Genomic DNA, 20,013 nt, shown 5'->3' with positions numbered 1-20,013 from the left:
TTTCAATAACAAGCTTCATATTTTTCATCATATTAGAGGACTCTAATATTAAAAAGAAAATCAGGGTATGTGGGACTCCCTTCTGAAGGGAATAGAGGGCCCCATATGTTGGCCAGACCCATCCCACAGGAAGGTCTGTACCTCCCTGGTGCCCAGGTACAGAGTATCACTGAGAGACTTACTGGGCTGATTCACTCCTTTAATTCTCACCCACTGCTGATAATCCAGGCTGGCAGTGATGAGACTGAAAAGAGGAGTGTCAGAGCAATTAAAAGGGACTTTAGGGCATTGGGTCAAGTGGTTGATAGGGCAGGAGCACAGGTGGTGTTCTGCTCAGTCCCTTTGGTGGCAGAGAAAAATGATGGAAGGAATAGCAGAGCCCACATTATCAACAAGTGGCTCATGGGTTGGTGTCATCAGCAGAATTTTGGGTTCTTTGATCATGGGGCAACTTTTTCAGCACCTGGCCTGCTGGAACTGGATGGACTCCATCTCTCTGTTAAGGGCAGAAGGACTTTACTTCATGAACTGGCAGAACTCATTGAGAGGGCTTTAAACTAGGGTTGAAGGGGGAAAGGGATGCAGCTGGGCTGTCTGGAAACAGGCCCAAGAGTGGTAAACCCGAGTTAGGAGTGAAATCAGTAGCCATTAACCAAAGTTAACCAAGTAGCCAATAACCAAACCAGCTGAGGTACATGCACACTAACACATGCAGCATGGGAAACAAACAAGAAGAACTGGAGGCCATGGTGTAACAGCAGAGCTATGGTGTAGTTGCCATCACAGAAACGTGGTAGGATGACTCACATAGCTGGAGCACTGCACTGGATGACTACAAGCTCTTCAGAAGAGACGGGAAAGGGAGAAGAGGTGGCCCTTTGTATTTGGGAGGCTTTTGATGCCATGAGTATTAGAACTAGTAATGATGAATGGCTATGGGCAAGAATTAAGGGGGAGGCCAACAAAGACATCCTACTGAGAGTCTGTTATCATCCACCCAATTGGGAAGAAGAGGTGGACAATTTATTCTATAAACAGCTGGAGAATGTTTCAGGATAACCAGCCCTTGTTCGTTTAGGAAACTTTAACCTACCAGATATCTGCTGGGAACTTAATACAGCAGAAAAGAGGCAGTCCAGGAAGTTTTTAGAGTGTGTGGAGGACAACTTTTTGTCACAGCTGGTGAAGTGCACCCACCAGGGGAGGGGTTATGTTAGATCTGTTGTTTACAAATAGAGATAGACTGGTGTGAGATGTGGTGGTTGGAGGCCGCTTGGGCCACAGTGATCATGAAATTATAGAGTTTTTGATATTTGGTGAAATCAGAAGGAACATCAATAAGACTTTTACAGTGGACTTCCAGAGGGCAGACTTTGGCCTACTTAGGTGCCTCATTCAGAGAGTTTCTTGGGAAGCAGCCCTTAAAAACAAAGGAGTCCAGGAAAGGTGGCCATGCTTCAAAACAGAGATCTTGAGGGCACAGGAACAGACTGTTCCTGGGTGCCGAAAGATGAGTTGACGAGGCCAACATCCAGCCTGATGGGAACTTGGGAATAAAAAAGAGAACGTGTCACCTTGGGAAGGGAAGGCCAAAGCTCAGTTTGAAATTAATTTAGCAACTTCTGCAAAGAATAATAAAAATGTTTTTACAAATCTATTAATGGTAAAAGGAAGGGTAAGACCTACCTTTGTTCTTTATTGGATGCAGGAGGGAGCTTAGTAACTGCAGATGAGAAGGCAGAGGTGCTTAACACCTTCTTTGCCTCAGTCTTTAGTGGGAAGATGGCTTGTCCTCAGGACAACTGTTCTCCTAGTTTGGTAAATGGTGTCAGGGAGAAGAATGGTCCCCCTGTTATCCAGGAAGAGGCAGTCAGAGAACTCCTGAGCCCCTTGGATGTTCATTCATAAATCTATGGGACCAGATGGGATCCACCCCAGGGTGATGAGGGAGCTGGCAGATGAGCTTGTGAAGCTGCTCGCCATCATTTACCAGCAGTCCTGGCTCACTGGTGAGGTTCCAGATGACTGGAAGCTGGACAATGTGACACCCATTCACAAAAAGGGTGGGAAGGAGGATCCTAATAATTATAGGCCAGTCAGCCTGACCTCAGTACCTGGTAAGGTAATGGAACAGTTCATACTGAGTGTCATCACACAGCATGTACAGGATGGCCAGGGTATCAGACCCAGCCAGCATGGGTTTAGGAGGGGCAGGGTGTGTCTGACCAATCTGATCTCCTTTTATGACCAGGTGACCCAGCTGGTGGATGCAGGAAGGCTGTGGATGTTGTTTGTTTGAACCTCAGCAAGGCCTCTAACACTGTCTCCCACAGCACACTCCTGAAAAAGCTGCAGCCCTCGGCTTGGACAGGAGCACTCTGTGCTGGGTTAGGAACTGGCTGGATGGCCGGGCCCAGAGAGTGGTGGTGAGTGGGGCTGCATCCAGCTGGGGGCCAGTGAGCAGTGGTGTCCCTCAGGGGTCTGTGCTGGGGCCAGTTCTGTTCAATATTTTTATTGGTGACATGGATGAGGGTACTGAGTCCTTCATTAGTAAATTTGCAGAGGACACTAAGCTGGGAGCATGTGTTGATCTGTTGGAGGTTAGGAGGGCTCTGCAGAGAGACCTGGAATGGTTGGATGGATGGGCAGAGTCCAATAAGATGAAGTTTAATAAGTCCAAGTGCTGAGCCCTGCATTTTGGCCACAACAACCCCTGCAGCGCTACAGGCTGGGGATGGTGTGGCTGGACAGTGCCCAGGCAGAAAGGGACCTGGGGGTGCTGGTGACAGCAGCTGGACATGAGCCAGCAGTGTGCCCTGGGGGCCAAGAAGGCCAAGGGCATCCTGGCCTGGATCAGGAATAGTGTGGCCAGCAGGAGCAGGGAGGTCATTCTTCCCCTGTACTCAGCACTGGGGAGGCCACACCTGAGTTCTGTGTCCAGTTCTGGGCCCTCAGTTTGGGAAGGACGTTGAGACGCTTGAGCGCGTCCGGAGAGGGCAACGAGGCTGGTGAGGGGCTGGGAACACAAACCCTGTGAGGAAGGACTGAGGGAGCTGGGGTTGTTTAGCCTGGAGAAAAGGAGACTCAGAGGTGACCTCATCACTCTCTACAACTCCCTGAAAGGTGGCTGTAGTCAGGTGGGGGATGGTCTCTTTCTCCAGACAGCAGCTGACAGAACCAGAGGACACAGTCTTAAGCTGCACCAAGGGAAATATAGTTTGGATATTAGGAAATGTTTTTTACAGAAAGGGTGATAAAGTATTGGAATGGTCTGCCCAGGGAGGTGGTGGAGTCACCATCCTTGGATGTGCTTAAAAACAGACTGGATGTGGCACCCAGTGCCATGGCTTAGTTGAGGTTAGGGCTGGGTTGGACTCAATCTTGGAGGTCTCTTCCAAGAGATTCTTCCAAGTGATTCTGTGTGTGTTTTTTTTCCAAATAATCCCATGAATTAGCATAGAAAGCAGCTCAATTTCTCCATGAGCCTACATTATTTTTACTTGGCAAAAAAATACTTTCTCTCAAATGCTTCTGAAAAAAACTGCCTCTAAACCAGCACCTGTATTCAACTTAATTTTCCATTTCTGGGCAACCACTTGGAAAATAACTGAGCTTTTCAGATTTCATTCTCAATAGGGAAATGCAACAAAGCATCTTTCATGGCTCCCAAAAAATATATCTAAGGAGAAAAAAAGTCTATGCTCAGTAACTCATGCTCACTTTCCTAAAGGAGACACATCTTTTAATTTAGTCATAGCCAGAAACATCCTGACAACAATCCCTGTTGGTTTATTTGCACATACTCCATCTACATCAACAGTAGGAGATGATCTGTCTTTCAGACCTTCTTATGCCTCAGACAATTTTAGATGGCCAGCACCACCCCAAGTCAGTTCTTCTGCAAACACACACAAGCAGAAATGCCCTATAAAAGCACAAACACACAACAGAGTACACTGCACTTCCCTGCCTTGCATGGCAGTTTTTGGGTCAGCCTAGAGCTATGCATTGGCACAAGACTCTTGCTGGTTTTTTATATAGCATTTACTCTGCCAAGATCTTGATCGGCTCCTGGAGTTTATAATCTAGGCTTCTAAAAAGTGCTATTGCTCAGTATTTCTTACTGCCTTGATTTTTCTATGACATGAGCCTTTTTTTTCTGCATTCAAACACCCCAAGTAGTTTTTAGTCACATTTGTGAGTACTGATTTGTTAAGAAATAGAAAGATAAACCCTCCGCTCAGTGTTCTTTAGTTCAGTTTTAAATGAGGAATCACTTAACTTCATATTGGAATTTGATAAATGAACTCTGAGACAATTCAGGAAAAGTAAATCTGGTACTGGCCCACATTTCTGATTTCTTGAGACATCCCAGCAGCTCATATATGCATATATTGGTCAATAAGCATTACATAGCAATACATGAAGCACAGACATTTATATGAATAATCTTGCCTTAACACTTGTCTGTTGCCTTACAAACTACTGCCTAATGTCAACTTTCTTCAAGAAAATATGGTTCTAAATAAAATACACAGCTTGGTTAAAACCTCCTTTTGACAGTTGCCAAAAAAATGTCAGTATCTTACAGCTTGTAAACCCTAAAATCATTTTATTGAACAATTTGTGTCAAAATTTTAAGTTCCTTCCCACAACTTCATCTTTCAAGTGGTGAGGGGTTTTTTCCACCTAGACAAAGGAAATAGAACTTCATCAGAATATCAGTGCTAAGAATTCTTTTCTCCTTTTGAGTTTTGGTGGTGCAAGACAACATCAAAGACTGTTTTCACTGTACAGTGAGAACGTACAAAAATATGCTCTGAATATGATGCAAGAGGAAGCCAATGAAACCAAATTGAATATTTCTTCTTTAGAGGAGAAAAATGAAGGAAGAGACTCTCATATTCAGGTTCTAGAGAACTGCAGGAATTTCAATAGAGCTCTAGTTCTCCTCTGATGAGTAGGGGGTACTTATCTGCTACACAGAAAAATTTGAAGATGTATTTCAATAAACACAGGAATAACAGGACCAGTCTTCTAGCAAAATCAAGAGACAAAACAAAACTCCAGAAACAAATCTGAAATGCATAAACGGAAAAGGCCCAAGAAGCACTGCAGGAATGGGGACGTACACCAGACTGCAGGGCAGAGTGGTGAGAAAGGCAAAGCATGCGGGCAGCAAAGAAGATAAGGCAATGATGAAGAGTAAATAGTAAGTAACCACAGAAAATTAGTTTAAACATGAAGTGATGAAAGCCTAAGTAGGAATGATCAGACAGATTGCATTCTTTGGATGCAGGCAAGGGTGAGCACAGGGCAGCACCAAGAGGCAAGCGTGGAAAAAGGAAACCAGCAGTTCTGCTGCCCAGAGCCTGTGGTCAGAGCACTCTGCTACTTGCTATGGTTATGGCTTTGCTAACCTGAACTCTGAAAGTGGCACCTTTTTCTAGTATTCAGCAGACTGTTCAAGACACAGGTGCATTAGCTACTTCCACAAGAGCAACAGATGTAAGGAATTACCTAAAAGCCCCACAATTTGAATAGAAATATTTTCATGCACTCCCATTTAACTCTGTATCCAGCATCAGCATGGTTAATCTAATTAATAATACACATAAAAGTAAGATTTTAAATCAGTTTGGTCGCAATTCCTACAGATTTCAAATTCATGCCACCCAGTCGTGGGTGTCAAATCTTCTTTTAAAAAAAAAAAAAGCAAAGAAAATGTAAATGCCAATTACTTTGTAAAAGTTCAAAAATCAAAGTACATGTTGTGCTCAAGTTCCTAGTATTCAAATTCTCTCACTAAGTTTTGGCTAGATGCTCATTAGATACAGGAAAATTACTCTCTTTCCTATGGTCTGAAAAGAGATTAATGCATATTCCAATTTGTTTAATTTTATACGGAAATGTCTGTAGAAAGAGAGACAGTACTGAGAATTTTATATCAGCTGTCTGGTCTAGAATCCACTTTTTCCATGACAAAACAACACGATAAAATGTGCTAGTAATATTAATATAAATTAAAAGATTTATCTTAATTTAAAGCAACTTTGTATTAATTTGGCCAGGAAAAACCTGTTTCTTTTCTAATATGGTGTGATCATGCTTTTAACAAACATTTTTTTGCCACAAAATATGCAACTGAGAAAAAATATCTTATATCCAGCCTCCAAAATTAGCATAAACAAAAATGTAGACCTCACCACTTTGAAAAGGTTATGATGACATTTCTAATCAGGTGGTTCAAGAACTTTCATTAACTTCACTGAGTTAATTAAACTTCAAGATTCCTAATGAAGCTTGTTTACCAACATCCAGATTGTTTCTCAAAGATCATAGACTCTGTCCAACCACTACTTAAGGTACTCTGTTGGTCTCAACTTTCCTTTTACTTAGCTGAAAAACTCTAAGGGAGGTCCTCCCCAAATCAAAACACTAAAACTCAGCCTCAGAATAAATGCAGAACTCCATCACTCAACAATATTCAGTAGAGCAAATAAGCTCTAGGAGAGGCTGCCATATATACAAGTGCTTAAATCTCAATAGATGTTTATTTATATATATGTATTTATAGCAGTTTTCAAACAAGCTGGTGGTAACCAAAACATACAATAAAATCATAAGAAGTTGCAACAGTCAAGTAAATATTCTGAAAAATGTGCTCAGCTGTTCTTGGCTAGCCACTTGTTTCAAACTATTCAAGCTATTAATTTATTATTTATTATCTAAGTGAAGAAAGCATTTAGAAGAAAACTTGAAGGTAAAATAGATATTAATAAATTAGGTCTTACTTCTTGTTCTGCTGCTTTTGAAGGCATGAATACATGGCATGGGATCATTCCACTGCATGGCAACTACAACATTTTATCAGGACTCTGATAGTGACAATATTTAGACAAGTCAGCTGTTTGAACAGGGCTGCCACAAGCTTAGCATTGTGTCCCTTCCTCATGCCATGTTTTATTCTCCAAGGCTTCTGTCACCTCCCAGTTAGCTCCCCAAGCTCAGACACAAGTCCCAAGGTGTATTCAGGTACAGCAGTCAGAGGGCACACAGCTGGGGTATGCCTCATACCACTCAGGAAGATCATTCTATTTCTGTCTAGCACTAGGGGAGGAAAAAGCTACGTTATGCCCTACTGAGTCACTACGCAATCAAGAGCATCTCTTTAAACTGTGCTCTGAGTTTTGGACAACAGTGAAGGCTGAATGGGAATTAGTGTAAAACTCCACAACTCAGTGGTGACCTACATTCAATTTTTTGCTCTACTCTCCTTCAAGGACACAGGCAATCAAACCCTCCCTCAAGTAATCTACGTGTTTTGGTTAAAAAATGGATTACATAGTACACTGAATTATACAGCTCCTATCAATTAGCCACTGCAAAAAACACACATTATGTGCTTCCACAATGTCACTGATGGAGTTTTCCTCAAATTAGTTCTACTTTGAAAACACTTTAAACCTTCAGCAACTTAAAGTTGACTTGGGGAATAAATTTTACATATGTGAACTAGCCCTCAGTTGTCTTTTCCAAAGTAATTCTGTGAAGTGTTCCTTACACGTTCCCAGAACAAAATGGGATCCAGTTGAAGATGTAAATGCAACCCACTCAAACTTACATACAACTCTAATTTGGCAATTTTATCATATTAATGTTAAAATTTGTCTATGAAAATATGCTTAGAATAGTACATTCCAAAAATTCAAACAATATCCTTTTGCCAGCCCCTTCAGCATCGTGCTGCATTACACAGTGTAACTATTACCTAAGGCTCTTCACAGGCTGGTCTAGAGACCCATGGTGTCATATCACAGTTTTAAACTTTAACTGAGGTCTAAACTTAAGGTCTTATTTACTTGTAGAGGTTAGCAGTAGTTAAAGTGTGCCACTTAATTTCACTTTTACTAATAGTTTTATTTGTCAGTGCTGTTATTTCTTCTATAATATTACTTTCTACTTAGCAACTATCATTATTTACAACTGTTTCTAAACACATTGCCAAGTTTATCAGCTAATAGATTTATCATGAAATTTGCACTGAATGATTTAGTTGTTGAATGGTTGGTTTGGAAATTAAATCCTCAGTGTTCAACTACCAATGTCTGATCTTCAAAATTTCATGAAGAAAGTCATGAAAGTGCAAACAACCTGTTTAATAGAACTTTTCCAAATAAATCTCACTTCATGCATCAAAGTTTCATAAACAACATTTAAGACCCAAAATGTGTGATCCCACATTTCTGCTATAACATATTTTGACAAGAAGAAAAATTCCCCAAATGTTTCAGTGTTTACACAGAATGATGCATTAATCTTCCTAGGAAGATAGTCTTTGTGATCAAATCAAATACAATGTAAGCTTTTCAGATTTATAGATAAATACATTGCAGTACATTCTTCTGACATATTTTTCCATTACCCACCTATTCAAGTATCCATGTTTTTCAAAGGCACGTGCAGCTGACATGTATTCATAACACAATTATTGTGTAAGAATTAAGAGCCAGAGAACACAATTCTTGATTAGCAAACACTTTTCTAGCCCTGTCACCACCTCTAACACAGTTTGCAAACACTTCTCATTAATTCATACCTATTTCCTTTCTATTAAATACTCAAATGGTGTTTCCTGCTGCAAACCATTCACTGCAGCTTTCACTTTCTACTGAAGTTGGACAGAAAAAGCAGTGAATTAATTTACAAGCAATCTAACTAGCGGAGCATGTTTCAGGTTAAACAACCCCTGAGCTTCTGATACTTACAAAGAAACAAGCAGCAGCTACTGGACTTTTCACTCAAGTACGCTCCTGCTTTCCATAGACCTCCCAGGCATACAGAGCTCAAGGGGGAACTCTGCAGACTGAGAAGAGAAATCATGGCCTGCCTGGCTTTCCCCCAGCATAGGAACACCTCCCAGGTGTGGCCCAGGATGTTAGTAGCAGCTTCTCTTGGAGAATGCTCCACATCCATAACTCTTCAGAGGAAATCACAACACTGCCTAGGTGATGGTTTAAACCACATTGCCCAATTTGTGCCTCTGGGGCAGAGTTCAAGAGCAGCCCAGTCACTCTGGCGGAGGTTTAGCACAGACACCCTTCAGTCACATTTTAAACTCATGATATAGAGGAGATGAGGGAAGAAAGGGAGAGGGGAGGGTTAGAAGGCATCTTTCAGTACTTCAGATCATTCCAATGGGAAAAAAAAGGGAGGTAAAATAAAACTTAGCAATTATACTTGGTATATCTAACTTTTTCCTACTAGAATGGAGCAACGACAAAAATAAAATTTATTCTTTTATAACAATGCATTATAATATATTGAGCCAATTAAACACCTGTTGTCATCAACACATACAACAAAAGACATTTGGCAAGAAACATGAGGACTGATAAATATTCCAAGCTGTTCGGTTCTCAACACCATTTTTACTTGTTTGTGCTTCTTTGTCTCCTCATCTTTGATTTTTATCAAGATACGGTCAGCTAAGATTGAAAGTGAACTGCAGGAAGCAGTAAGAAAAACAGGTAAGAGTGCAAAACTGTATTCTAGGTAATTTATAGTGCTGCTTGGATCAGCCTCTTGCTCAGACAGGACAGGCACAGAGGAACCACACTGAACATTAGGAAAGAACAGTTTACCAGCACCATAATTAAGCTAAGCTTGATGTAATCAAAGCCCTTCAAGAATAAACGAATAAGAAACTGAATACCTTTTATTTAGGCCCTGCACAACATCATTTCCCATTTTAAATGAGGTGTCCACTTTACTACTTTTAAATAAGCATCCTACTATAGCTTGAACATGACCTTCTTATTTCAAGACAGACAAAAACACATTTCCTACCCTTCTTTGGCAGTAAACAATTTCACTGTCACAGAAAAAAAAACATACACACAAACCTCTTCAAAGTTGAGATGAACTTCATCTGCAAATCACTCATTTATTACCTTCTGGTTTCATCTGTAGTTAATACTATTGTTATTTAGACCAGTATTTGTAAATTTAGGAAGTCTTTAGGTTTAAATGTCAGTTTTACCATCACCTTCTGGTTACTGAAATGCTTGTATTATAAGCATTGCAAGGAATTATTCAGGTTTAAAAACATTAGTGTGAACAAATGTGTGAGAAGATATGTCTTAGAACCTGTTAAAGCTACTCATTCTTCAACTCTCCTCTTCCTCAAAAACTTCTCTCACCTCAAAAGAAAATGTACACTACCAGAATTCAGTGTTATGAGTTCGGCATCCCCAGGACAGGTCAATCCAACACAGGTAACATTTGGAAAAGATCATCTTAGGAACAAAGAAACGAGCACAGAAACTCAGCTTTATTCTCTCATATTAACTGTTTCTTGTTAACCTTGACTTTCTAACTGATAACATTTCCTGAAAAGCTGAACACATTACAGAAGAACAGAAATATCCCAAGCACTCCCTTGGATGAGAATTTTTCATTAATGATCAGGTATAACACTTCATTACGCGGTCAAACCCGAACATTATCATTATTCTTCTCACCAGCTGAAAGCAAACATCACAACTTGAAAAGTTATGACAGACCTAAAAGAAACTAATAAAAATCCATTTTGAAAGACCAGTGAGGCGATAGTCCACTAGTATTCTAGAATAGAAACATGCAAGACTATAATCCTGAAATACTGAGGCGTAAATACATATGCTGATGCAGAAGCTATAAGCTCTTGCTAAGGCTTTTAGATTTATTGAAGTTATATGCCTAGAAATTTGTGTATGAATCCTTGGCAATGACCACTGCAACAAAGTGCAACAGTTAAGGACATTAAATTTATCTAGCATTACTAATGGTTTCCCTGGTGTTGGGGATTAGGTGTCCTTTTTGTTCCTTCTCACCTATAGAATTTTTTACCCATTAGTTGCAGGGAAACCTGAATGCTGGGTGCTTGAGAAGACAGAGTTGGCTGGGCCTAGGGGGGAAGGGGCAATTGGAAGCTGGCTGGTTTCTTGGATTTATGATCAGGACACACTCAGAGCTGTTGCTGCTTGGAGAAAGGAATTCACTATAACCCAGATAGAGCTGATGCTTCTTTTTCTTCGTTGGTGGCCTCGCACCCCCTGTCCTGCCGGGACGTGTGGCAGTGCCAGGCACCGCCACGGAGCTGCTGATACACCTCAGCCACCAGCCCTGGATCTCAGCTCATCCCTGCTGTTCCAGCTGAGTGTTCCTCAGAGCCCTGCAGGAGCACCGGGACTGACTGCCCGAGGGGTTTGTAAAACAAAGTCTCTCCTCCATCCCTTCCGATGAAGGCTGTCACAGGGCCCCTGGTTCTGTTTTGCTGTTAATGCTGTAGTTATTGTTGTTTGTTTGCCTTGTTATACATACTAGTAAAGAACTGTTGTTCCCATCCCCAGATCTCTGCCTGACTTCAAAATTAAAATAATTCAGAGGGAGGACGTTTACATTTTTCATTCCAAATGAGGCTCCTGACCCCCACCCTTAGCAGACACTTGTCTTCCATACACAGAGACCTGGTAACACAATGGCAAGCCATTTCTGCAAGGTTTCAGAGATGTTTCAAAAAGGTGGTTCATGGGCTGTACCATTACTCACTCCACTCCTTCACCCACCTCAACAGTTTGCCCAAGACTATGATTTATGTTCTTTCGGGCTGGAAGTGATTTTTTTACCATTTAAAAGGATGCTTTTAGGGAGTTTTTGCTTTTATTTTGTTACTTTTATTAAGTGCTTGACTTTCATGTAATTCTACACAAATAGCAGTCATAACTAACAAACAAGGTCCCTACATGCCAAGCATTTCAGCAGTTTTGCAACAGGCTATTATTTTCTTGATCATTTTGTCCAAAACACCTCCACAGAGAAGAAAGCTGAAACCTGTCAATTTCTTCTGTTTCTTCATTCCTCCACACCAGAAATGCATCTTGAAGAAGTTCAAGTGTCATTCATCCCAAACCAGTCCATCTCACTGAAATGCTACTCCTGAAAGCAATTTTACAGCTAGTTTCTTGAGCAAACCATCAAGCTTTTTTTTTTTTTTGTTTATTTTACAACTAAAAGAGATCAGAAAATGAAAATACAGAGCTCTGCTTTTAATGATAGGCTTGTTTTTATCAGCTCAATCTCTTTCTTCATATTAATATTTTTACAGAAATGTACTATAATGTTTTGGCATGTTCCCAAATGTTCTGCAGTTTTAATATAACTTTATGAGTGAAGAGTGATCATATTTTGCTCTATTATCCCACCGATTAAATTCAGCAAGCAAAATGTGAAACAACTGTAGATAATCACAACTGTTTCAGTTTTATTGAAGATTGTTTTTAGATACTTTTCCTCCTCTGTTTTCCTGGAAGGGTATATAATTTCTTAAAATAACAGTTGCTTTTTGTTGTGTTGATTTCAGTGTGCGTATCTCATGCACATCTGTCCAATCTTCCTGGAATCTGCATCATTGCCCAGATTTCCTTTGCAGTAAGAGAGTGACTAAAATGATCAACTACATGAGTTGAGTGCCACTCAATATTTTCACAGCAGTTGCTTGGTTTTATATAAACCAGCCTTTTAAGTGTCAGCAGAGTGAGCTACACTACACATTATATGCTTTTAAACAATTAGGTACTTATTTCATTGGTGGCACTTGATATTTGATCTCCTTGTTTGTCTTTTTAAAATCACAGTTGAATATTGTACGTTATTCCTAGATATGTAATGCAGGATCCCTACAAGGATGGTTGCTACATTCATATTATGTCAGTTCTATCATAAAAACACTCCATGCTCAGCTACACATTCTTTAGGAAATTTAAAAGCAGAGCACGCAGAAGGTGCTTTGCTGACACTTTCCGGACACCATTTCCTGCCCACAGGACCCCAAACACAGCTCTGAGGCCACGGAGCATCTGTTGACATGGACATCAAAACTAACCCTCAGATTACCACTTTTGCAATGCATGAGTTACAAAGTTCCTTCAGAGAACTGGGATAGCAAGGATCTGTTGTGGCGCACCAAGCAACAAAGGCTGCTGTTGAGGGAGTGCACAGGGCTCGGAGCTGAAAGAACAAGTACCAACAGCATTTGCTTATTCTGGCACACAGGTAGAAAGGAAGAACCTAACGACCCTGCGGTAGTGAAAAATGACTCTCCAGCATGGAATGCATAATGAAAACACTGTCTGGCACCTCCAGTGTGTGGGAGAGCACTTCATGCTCTGTCAGGAACTTAATGCAGCAACAATGAAATTTACTGATAGAAAGGTGAATGAGCGGGAATGGGTGAATACCGTATAACTCCAAGAAAATAAAGCTATATTCTTGTGTCATGTAGGCCCTCATTTTTCAAGCACAGTCAAAAATAAGGAACTGTAATGTTATATTTGAAACATAAGAAAAGTCCCATCTTGTAACAGCTAATAACAATAGCCATACAGAATGTACACTTTAAACACACATGAGGTTACCTGATTGCCCTTCTTAACCTGTTCTTTAGCTATTTACATGTTGCTACTTCAGCTTCACTTCTAATTCCTATCCACTCCACATACACCCTTTTTTTTCTCTAATCACTGAGAGATCAAAGTCCCTGCAAAGTGGAGCACAAAGTTCAAGCCAAATTTTCATACATTATGTCAAAGCATTTGGAAACAGCTCATTTACCTCCAACTATTAAGTGCAAGTTTCACCATTACAACGAACATTTTGTAACCAGTATTTCACAAGGCTGTTAAAAGTCTTACCTTCTACAATGCCCTGGGTTTGTCTGCCATGTTCTTTAAAGAGTTGAAATATATCAGAATATTTCAAAAAATACAATTGCAGGTCTCTCACCTTACTTTGCCCCTTCAACCTTACTTCCCTGAAGGCATATTGCTCATTTACAGCTGATACATTTCTCTTGTTCCCTACACTAGCATGTTCAAACAGTTGCTGAAGTTGGTCATACTAAACAAAACATCCCATCAAATTAGATAGTAATTTCTTTATAAATTAAATACAAACATTTAAAAGTAACAGGTAAGGTTTACAGAGCCACCTCAGCAACACTTAATTTATATCTCACTAATTAGTACTTGGCAGCTTCTGACATCTGAAGACAGCTTCTCTTACACTCAACTGCATAAAAGGCTGTAGATAATGCACACACTCATCATGTCACCTCCTTGAGTAAAAGTTTGGAAGACAGCATTTTTTAATCATATTCCCCTTTTTGCTTGCACCTGTAATCACTTTAAGATCATTCATATTTTGTGCACATTTAGAGAGAACAGTTCAAAGAATTCTTTTCAAAATGGCAGGGTGACTTGGTTGCAGTAGCGGGAAAAATCTGCAGCACTATTTTTTTGGCCTTTTGCATACATACAACTTCTGTTCAAGGAAGCTGGAGATATATAGCTGTATTGCAGTTATTATTCACAGGAAAATACAACGCAGGGGAAAGCTGAAAAGCAAAGAACAACTTGAAAAACACTTTCCTATTCTCACCACTGTTACTAAAAATCAGAATTTCCAAAGTACATTATCAGATACGCAACTGAAATCTCATGCCACTTTGAGATCTTTTCTGACAACTGCACAAACAGCACTCTTAAAGGCACACAAAATAACTTAGCATACATTTTCTTTACTTGCAATGTTATTAATTTTAATACAGTTGCCATTTTTCATTCCATTTCCATAGATGGCCTGAAGTTTACAGCCCTGTTCAGAAGCTCACTACGTGCTCCTTTGCCCAGGCTATAAAAAAAACAGCTCAGCCCTTCTGAACACTGCTTATGCCAAGCTCCACTTGTGCGTGGCAAGCTTCCACACAAGCATCCAATGAGAACAGCTGAGCAGCAGAGCCATCAGGCACCCAAAAGCTGCCCAACACAACCACTGCAAGGGCTGCACAGCCCTGTTTAACTCAGCAGAGCCATCAGGCACCCAAAAGCTGCCCAACACAACCACTGCAAGGGCTGCACAGCCCTGTTTAACTCAGCAGAGCCATCAGGCACCCAAAAGCTGCCCAACACAACCACTGCAAGGGCTGCACAGCCCTGTTTAATTCAGCATCTCCACCTCTGCACAAGCAGCTGCTCCCATGCACAGAGCTCATCTCATGAGAATCCCACACAGCCATGCCTCTCAAATTTGTCACTGCATTTTCACCTCATAGCTATCCAAGAAAGGTGACCTAGACTTGGATGCACTAAAACTGGAAAACCAGTGCCAGGAATAATTATTTTATTTGTGCTACATGGCAGCCACAAACAGTAAAAAAATCCATGTCTCTACATTCAAATTGACTTTGGGAAGAGAAATTAAATACTAAGTATCATGGATGGAATACAGGGGTTTTTAACCAATTATTCTGCTTACATAAAATCATATTCTGAAATAAATTCTATTAAAATTACATATCAAGAGGTACCAGAAAGATTTCTGGGTTAAATTGACCATTAATTCAGAAATTGTTTTTGCTGGGTATTCAATGATCCAGCAAGAATAATTTGCGCTGTAAAATCTTTCTTTAAAATTAGACTGTATTAAAAACAGGATGTCTTTAAATGGCACAAAATAAGAACCTTTCAGCAAGTAATTACAACATCCAATATGAAAAAAAATTCCTTAGGCATAGGCATCAGAGATTTGAATCAAACATTGAAATAGCTGACTTAAATACCTTAAATAGGAGGATGCTAAATAGGAGGTGCACACAAAAAAAATAAAACCCAACTATTTTAAATTCCACCGCTACTTCTGCAATCAAAACAAAATAAAAATCTCATTTTTAATGAGCCAATATTGTATGAAGGACCATACCTTAACAAAAGCTTTGTCTTAAATATGATTTATGAGGACAAGATGTTCAGCAAAACTGAAGAACAGGTGGAAGAATTACCAGGTTATCTAATTTAATACTCAAAGAACTTAAAATCAGACAAAACACTGAGAAAAATAATTAGATATTTGGTAAATGATAATCACTGAGCCATTTCAAACAGTCATACTCCAGCCCTGATTTTTTCTTGCACTCTTACATCATCTTTACCTCTATGACTACTTATAAAAAGAACAGTGCATAAGAATCATACAGTAAAATTATGATCTCTTTAAAAAAGCAGTAATGCTTAAGATATACTAAATTTGAATAACTATTTTTAGTGCTACTTCAGGTAATTTTTAGACATTTTCCTGTGAAATTAGGGTAATGATACTATGACTCAAAAGCAGAAACTTAAGTTGAATTAAACACATGTTGGCAATGACAGATCAAACAGATATGTAGGAGGCTGAACAACAGACTGGAAAAAGCTTTACATGTAGAATAAGTAGACTTCCAGAATATACTGTAAATATACTGTGTAAATTAAAATAGTAACATTAACTTATCATAGCTGCATCTGAGCTTTACAGCAGATAAAGTTGTTAGGAAAACAACTGTCAAGAAATAATTTATTATTATAAATATAATAATTATATATTTATAATTATAAAATTTAAAATTTATTTATTAAATTATCTGGGTGAATTTCAAGCACCTGAGACTAAAGAAACATGTTCTGTGCCACATGGGCTCACAATGTACAGGCCCAGGCTTTCTGAATCCACATGATTTATGCCCACGTGATTTCACCAGACAGCACTCACCCACAGTTTGTTATCTTCTTCCATTTCATTTCCCTTTAACTCAGCATCTTTCAAATCATTTATCTTGGCTTTTCACATGCTCAGAACTTTCCTGTGAAGTATTTTTCTCTGCTCATTACTAGCCCCTCCAATACAGACCTACTTTTTCTGCTTTCTTAATTCTTTCCCACTATTTTTTCATAATGAATGCTCATCCATTAGTCACAACTTCTATATCACAGCTACCAGAAAAGACTTCTATGTGCAAGCAGCAGAACACAGGTGTTACTTGGGATATAATCAAGAGCATCCTTACCTTTCCAAAATCTCTCACATCAAACAAATCAAATGCTTCAAAAAGTTCACTTTTCTTCATTCCAAATATTTCACAACATGCCGAAAGAAAAGTCCTTATATTCTTCAAGCAGAGAAACTATGGGAAAGAAAATAGAAATGGTAAGTGTCAAATTTGTAAATTACCAATATATGTGCTCACTTTGGCCACAAACACACCATATAATTCACCAATACAATTATTTGTAAATCAGTACTTCTACTATGCCGTGATCCTCCACTGGTCCTAATTCAGCCATAAACATTCTCTTCAGACTCAAAAGTGTTAACCAAATTCTAAGAAGACACTTTGTGAACTATTTTTCTCTTTTTACATAAACAAAAAGATGTGACAATATGCTACAAGATACATAATAGTCTGAAGACACACTTACTTTTCAGCTCCCTACAAACAGCACAGAACAAAACAAGTTACCTTTAAAAACTTATATTAATATGTGAAAGTTATTGTTCATGTATAAATCAACCATTTCATCTGTTAAATTCTAGTTTGAATGTATAATGAATGCATGTGCACTGTTTTCATACACTGAAGACTTTATGAATATATATTCACAATCTGGCATACAGAAGCAGATGAAGCTTGCAGTGAAGTCATTTAATTTTACCTAGCAGAGATTTAAAGATGTTCAGACCACCTTGATTTCTGTACTGAATCAAAGACTATTTCCCTTTAAGTTATCCACATGCATCAATGATCATCTGAGTCTGAAAAAGAATAAAGCCTCTGCCCCAATGATCTCCTTAAAAGGCTTTTCATGCATTTTCCTCTGGATGATTTTGTTTGCCAGACCTTACCAGCCAAAAGGCAGTAACTGTCAAGAGAGAACTGGTAACTCCAGAGGGATAGCTAAAAAGGGCAATATGCATTCTCAATAACAATTAGCTCTGTGAGGCACCAGCACCTTGTGAGGACACCAGCTTCATAAAGTTGCTCTTGTTGTCTTATGAGCCACAGTTGAAAAGCAAATACAATATTTATAAGTAGTAGCATTTCAAAGGACCCCGCACCATGCTTTGAATATGCATTTTAAAAGTACTGACACAGCAACTCAATATTACAACAAAGTTCTGCATGTTTTAGTGGATTCATGAGGATCACTCATATTAGTATGGATTATAGAATTGCTATAAGTTACAACTTCCTGTTTTGATCAAAGCAGTATTTTTGCTATTGAGTGTCACCACTGTACCAATTCAACAGGCAGCTCTACTTCACATCTTATAGAACTACCCAGTGAGACACAGGAAAAGCAGAGCACCTGACAGAGACCAGATTTACAGCAAGGGCACAAATACGAGAGCACTGATTCAATGAGAGATGCTACAAGAGCAGACAATTCCAAATGATGGTTGTGGACATCAGGGCAGCCAAGAAACTCATCACAAATCATAAAAAGCCATCCCTGTGCAACCCAAAACTCCCAGAAAAGCACCTGTGACTGACCAAGGCCTCATCAACAGTAAGAACCACCCAGTCTAGTACTGGGTGGACCTGCAGCCTCCACCATTTTCCCCCTTTCCAAAGAGCCTCTGCAGCGCACACCTCCCAGCTCACAGGGGGAACCATCGCTGGGCGACGCCCTGAGCTGCTCAAGGACAACACTGCATTTATGCCAGACTGCTTTTATGCCAAGTGGAATTTTAAGAATTAGTCTAGCTTGCCTAGTCAATGTGGCAAGCTTATCTGGTTTTGCAAAGATTATAATTTTGAAGTCTAAGTTGCAAGGTTAGAAGGTCAACAGATGTTCAACATATGTGCTTCTTCCTCCATCACACTGGCTGAAGGAATCAGAAAATGAGCTGGTCTTTCAAATCAGCTTTAAAAACAAGATGGCACATACAAAGTTATTGTTTTCTGCTGCATTTTTCCACAGATTTTTTATTATTTTTCTTGAAAGCTATCGATGGCTGCTAGGTTTGTCCAATGCATAATACTGATTCAACTTGAGTACCCATCAATTTACTTATGTCAAAATTCTCAAAACTACTGACAGATGTGATTCTCACTGGAAAATTCAGCTGCCTTTTTGAAACCTAGGTTTTGAGCTTACATTAGTTAGAGCTGAAGTCTCCCAGTGCAAAGAAAGCTTACAGCTGCATTAAATTGTTTACCTCTAAAGGGAGCAAGAAGTTAAGGCAGAGACAGGAGCTGTCATGGGCCTAAAATCTGACCTAGATTTGCTAAAGAGCATTTCAGTGAGTTGCATTTAGCTTCTTAATATAGATAAAAGAACCATTTAATGGATCAGCAGTTTTTCCACAAGTAAGATGTCCTCTCTCTTCTGCAAAATCTCTCCAACTATTCTTAACAGGTATCTCCTACAATAGAAGATAAAGATGGAAGCATTTTTCCAACAAGATGTATTAGTTATTTCACATTTCTTTAAATTTGGAGACAATCTTCTGATATCAGCCTTTTATTTAAATTATCATTACTATGAATTATATCTGAGCATATTAGAAAGCATATTACAAGAAATTACAAGCCCTCTTGTTTTTAAGGAAATGTTAGAACACCTACACTCTAAGTAGTAAATTAAATTATTTGGAATATTTTATCAGTAAGACCAAAGAAGAATCTAATCCCCCATCTTCCTCTGCCCTTCTTTTTTTGTTTTTAAATACTAATTCATTAACATGTATCATTATGTTAAACAGGTTTGACCTAATTACAATCTAATACTCAATAACCTTATAACACATAATATGTCTTGTAGGCTCTAGAAACCACACGGTAAGCATCTGTCAAATCCACCTGCACTTGAGATGGAAGCACATCATCACTGAGTGTGTGCCAGGCAGTGCCTTCAGCAGAATAGCTATCCTGACATTACAGTCTAAGCCCCTGCAAGTTCAAAGACAGCTCAGTGAGTTTGAGTTGGCCCTATAATGATTCATTATCCATCAGTTTTCTCCGGTAAAATGAAAATGAAATTCTTATTACTGACTATTAAGCTAACCACAGCAGCTACAAGGATAAAGCTGCGAAACTACTAAAACCAAAAGCATGTTCATATTTAAATGAATTGATTCAGCAGTACAATATATGAA

The 20,013-nt window shown here is 39.3% G+C and overlaps 1 protein-coding gene across 3 annotated transcripts in view; it reads right to left on the bottom strand.

Moving 5' to 3' along the window:
* Positions 1 to 20,013, bottom strand: part of VAV3 (vav guanine nucleotide exchange factor 3) — a 153,974-nt gene that overhangs the window by 108,569 nt on the left and 25,392 nt on the right. For all 3 annotated transcript variants that reach the window (XM_005520924.3, XM_014250905.2, XM_088060523.1), the window contains exon 2: positions 16,922 to 17,038. In XM_005520924.3, the coding sequence (XP_005520981.1) occupies positions 16,922 to 17,038 (117 nt within the window). The remainder of the gene's footprint in view (positions 1 to 16,921; positions 17,039 to 20,013) is intronic.

Source organism: Pseudopodoces humilis, chromosome 10, assembly GCF_049639895.1.
Source record: "Pseudopodoces humilis isolate 2021_Gansu_Grassland_sample_001 chromosome 10, ASM4963989v1, whole genome shotgun sequence".
Taxonomy (NCBI): domain Eukaryota; kingdom Metazoa; phylum Chordata; class Aves; order Passeriformes; family Paridae; genus Pseudopodoces; species Pseudopodoces humilis.
This window is presented reverse-complemented; position numbering and strand designations above follow the sequence as displayed.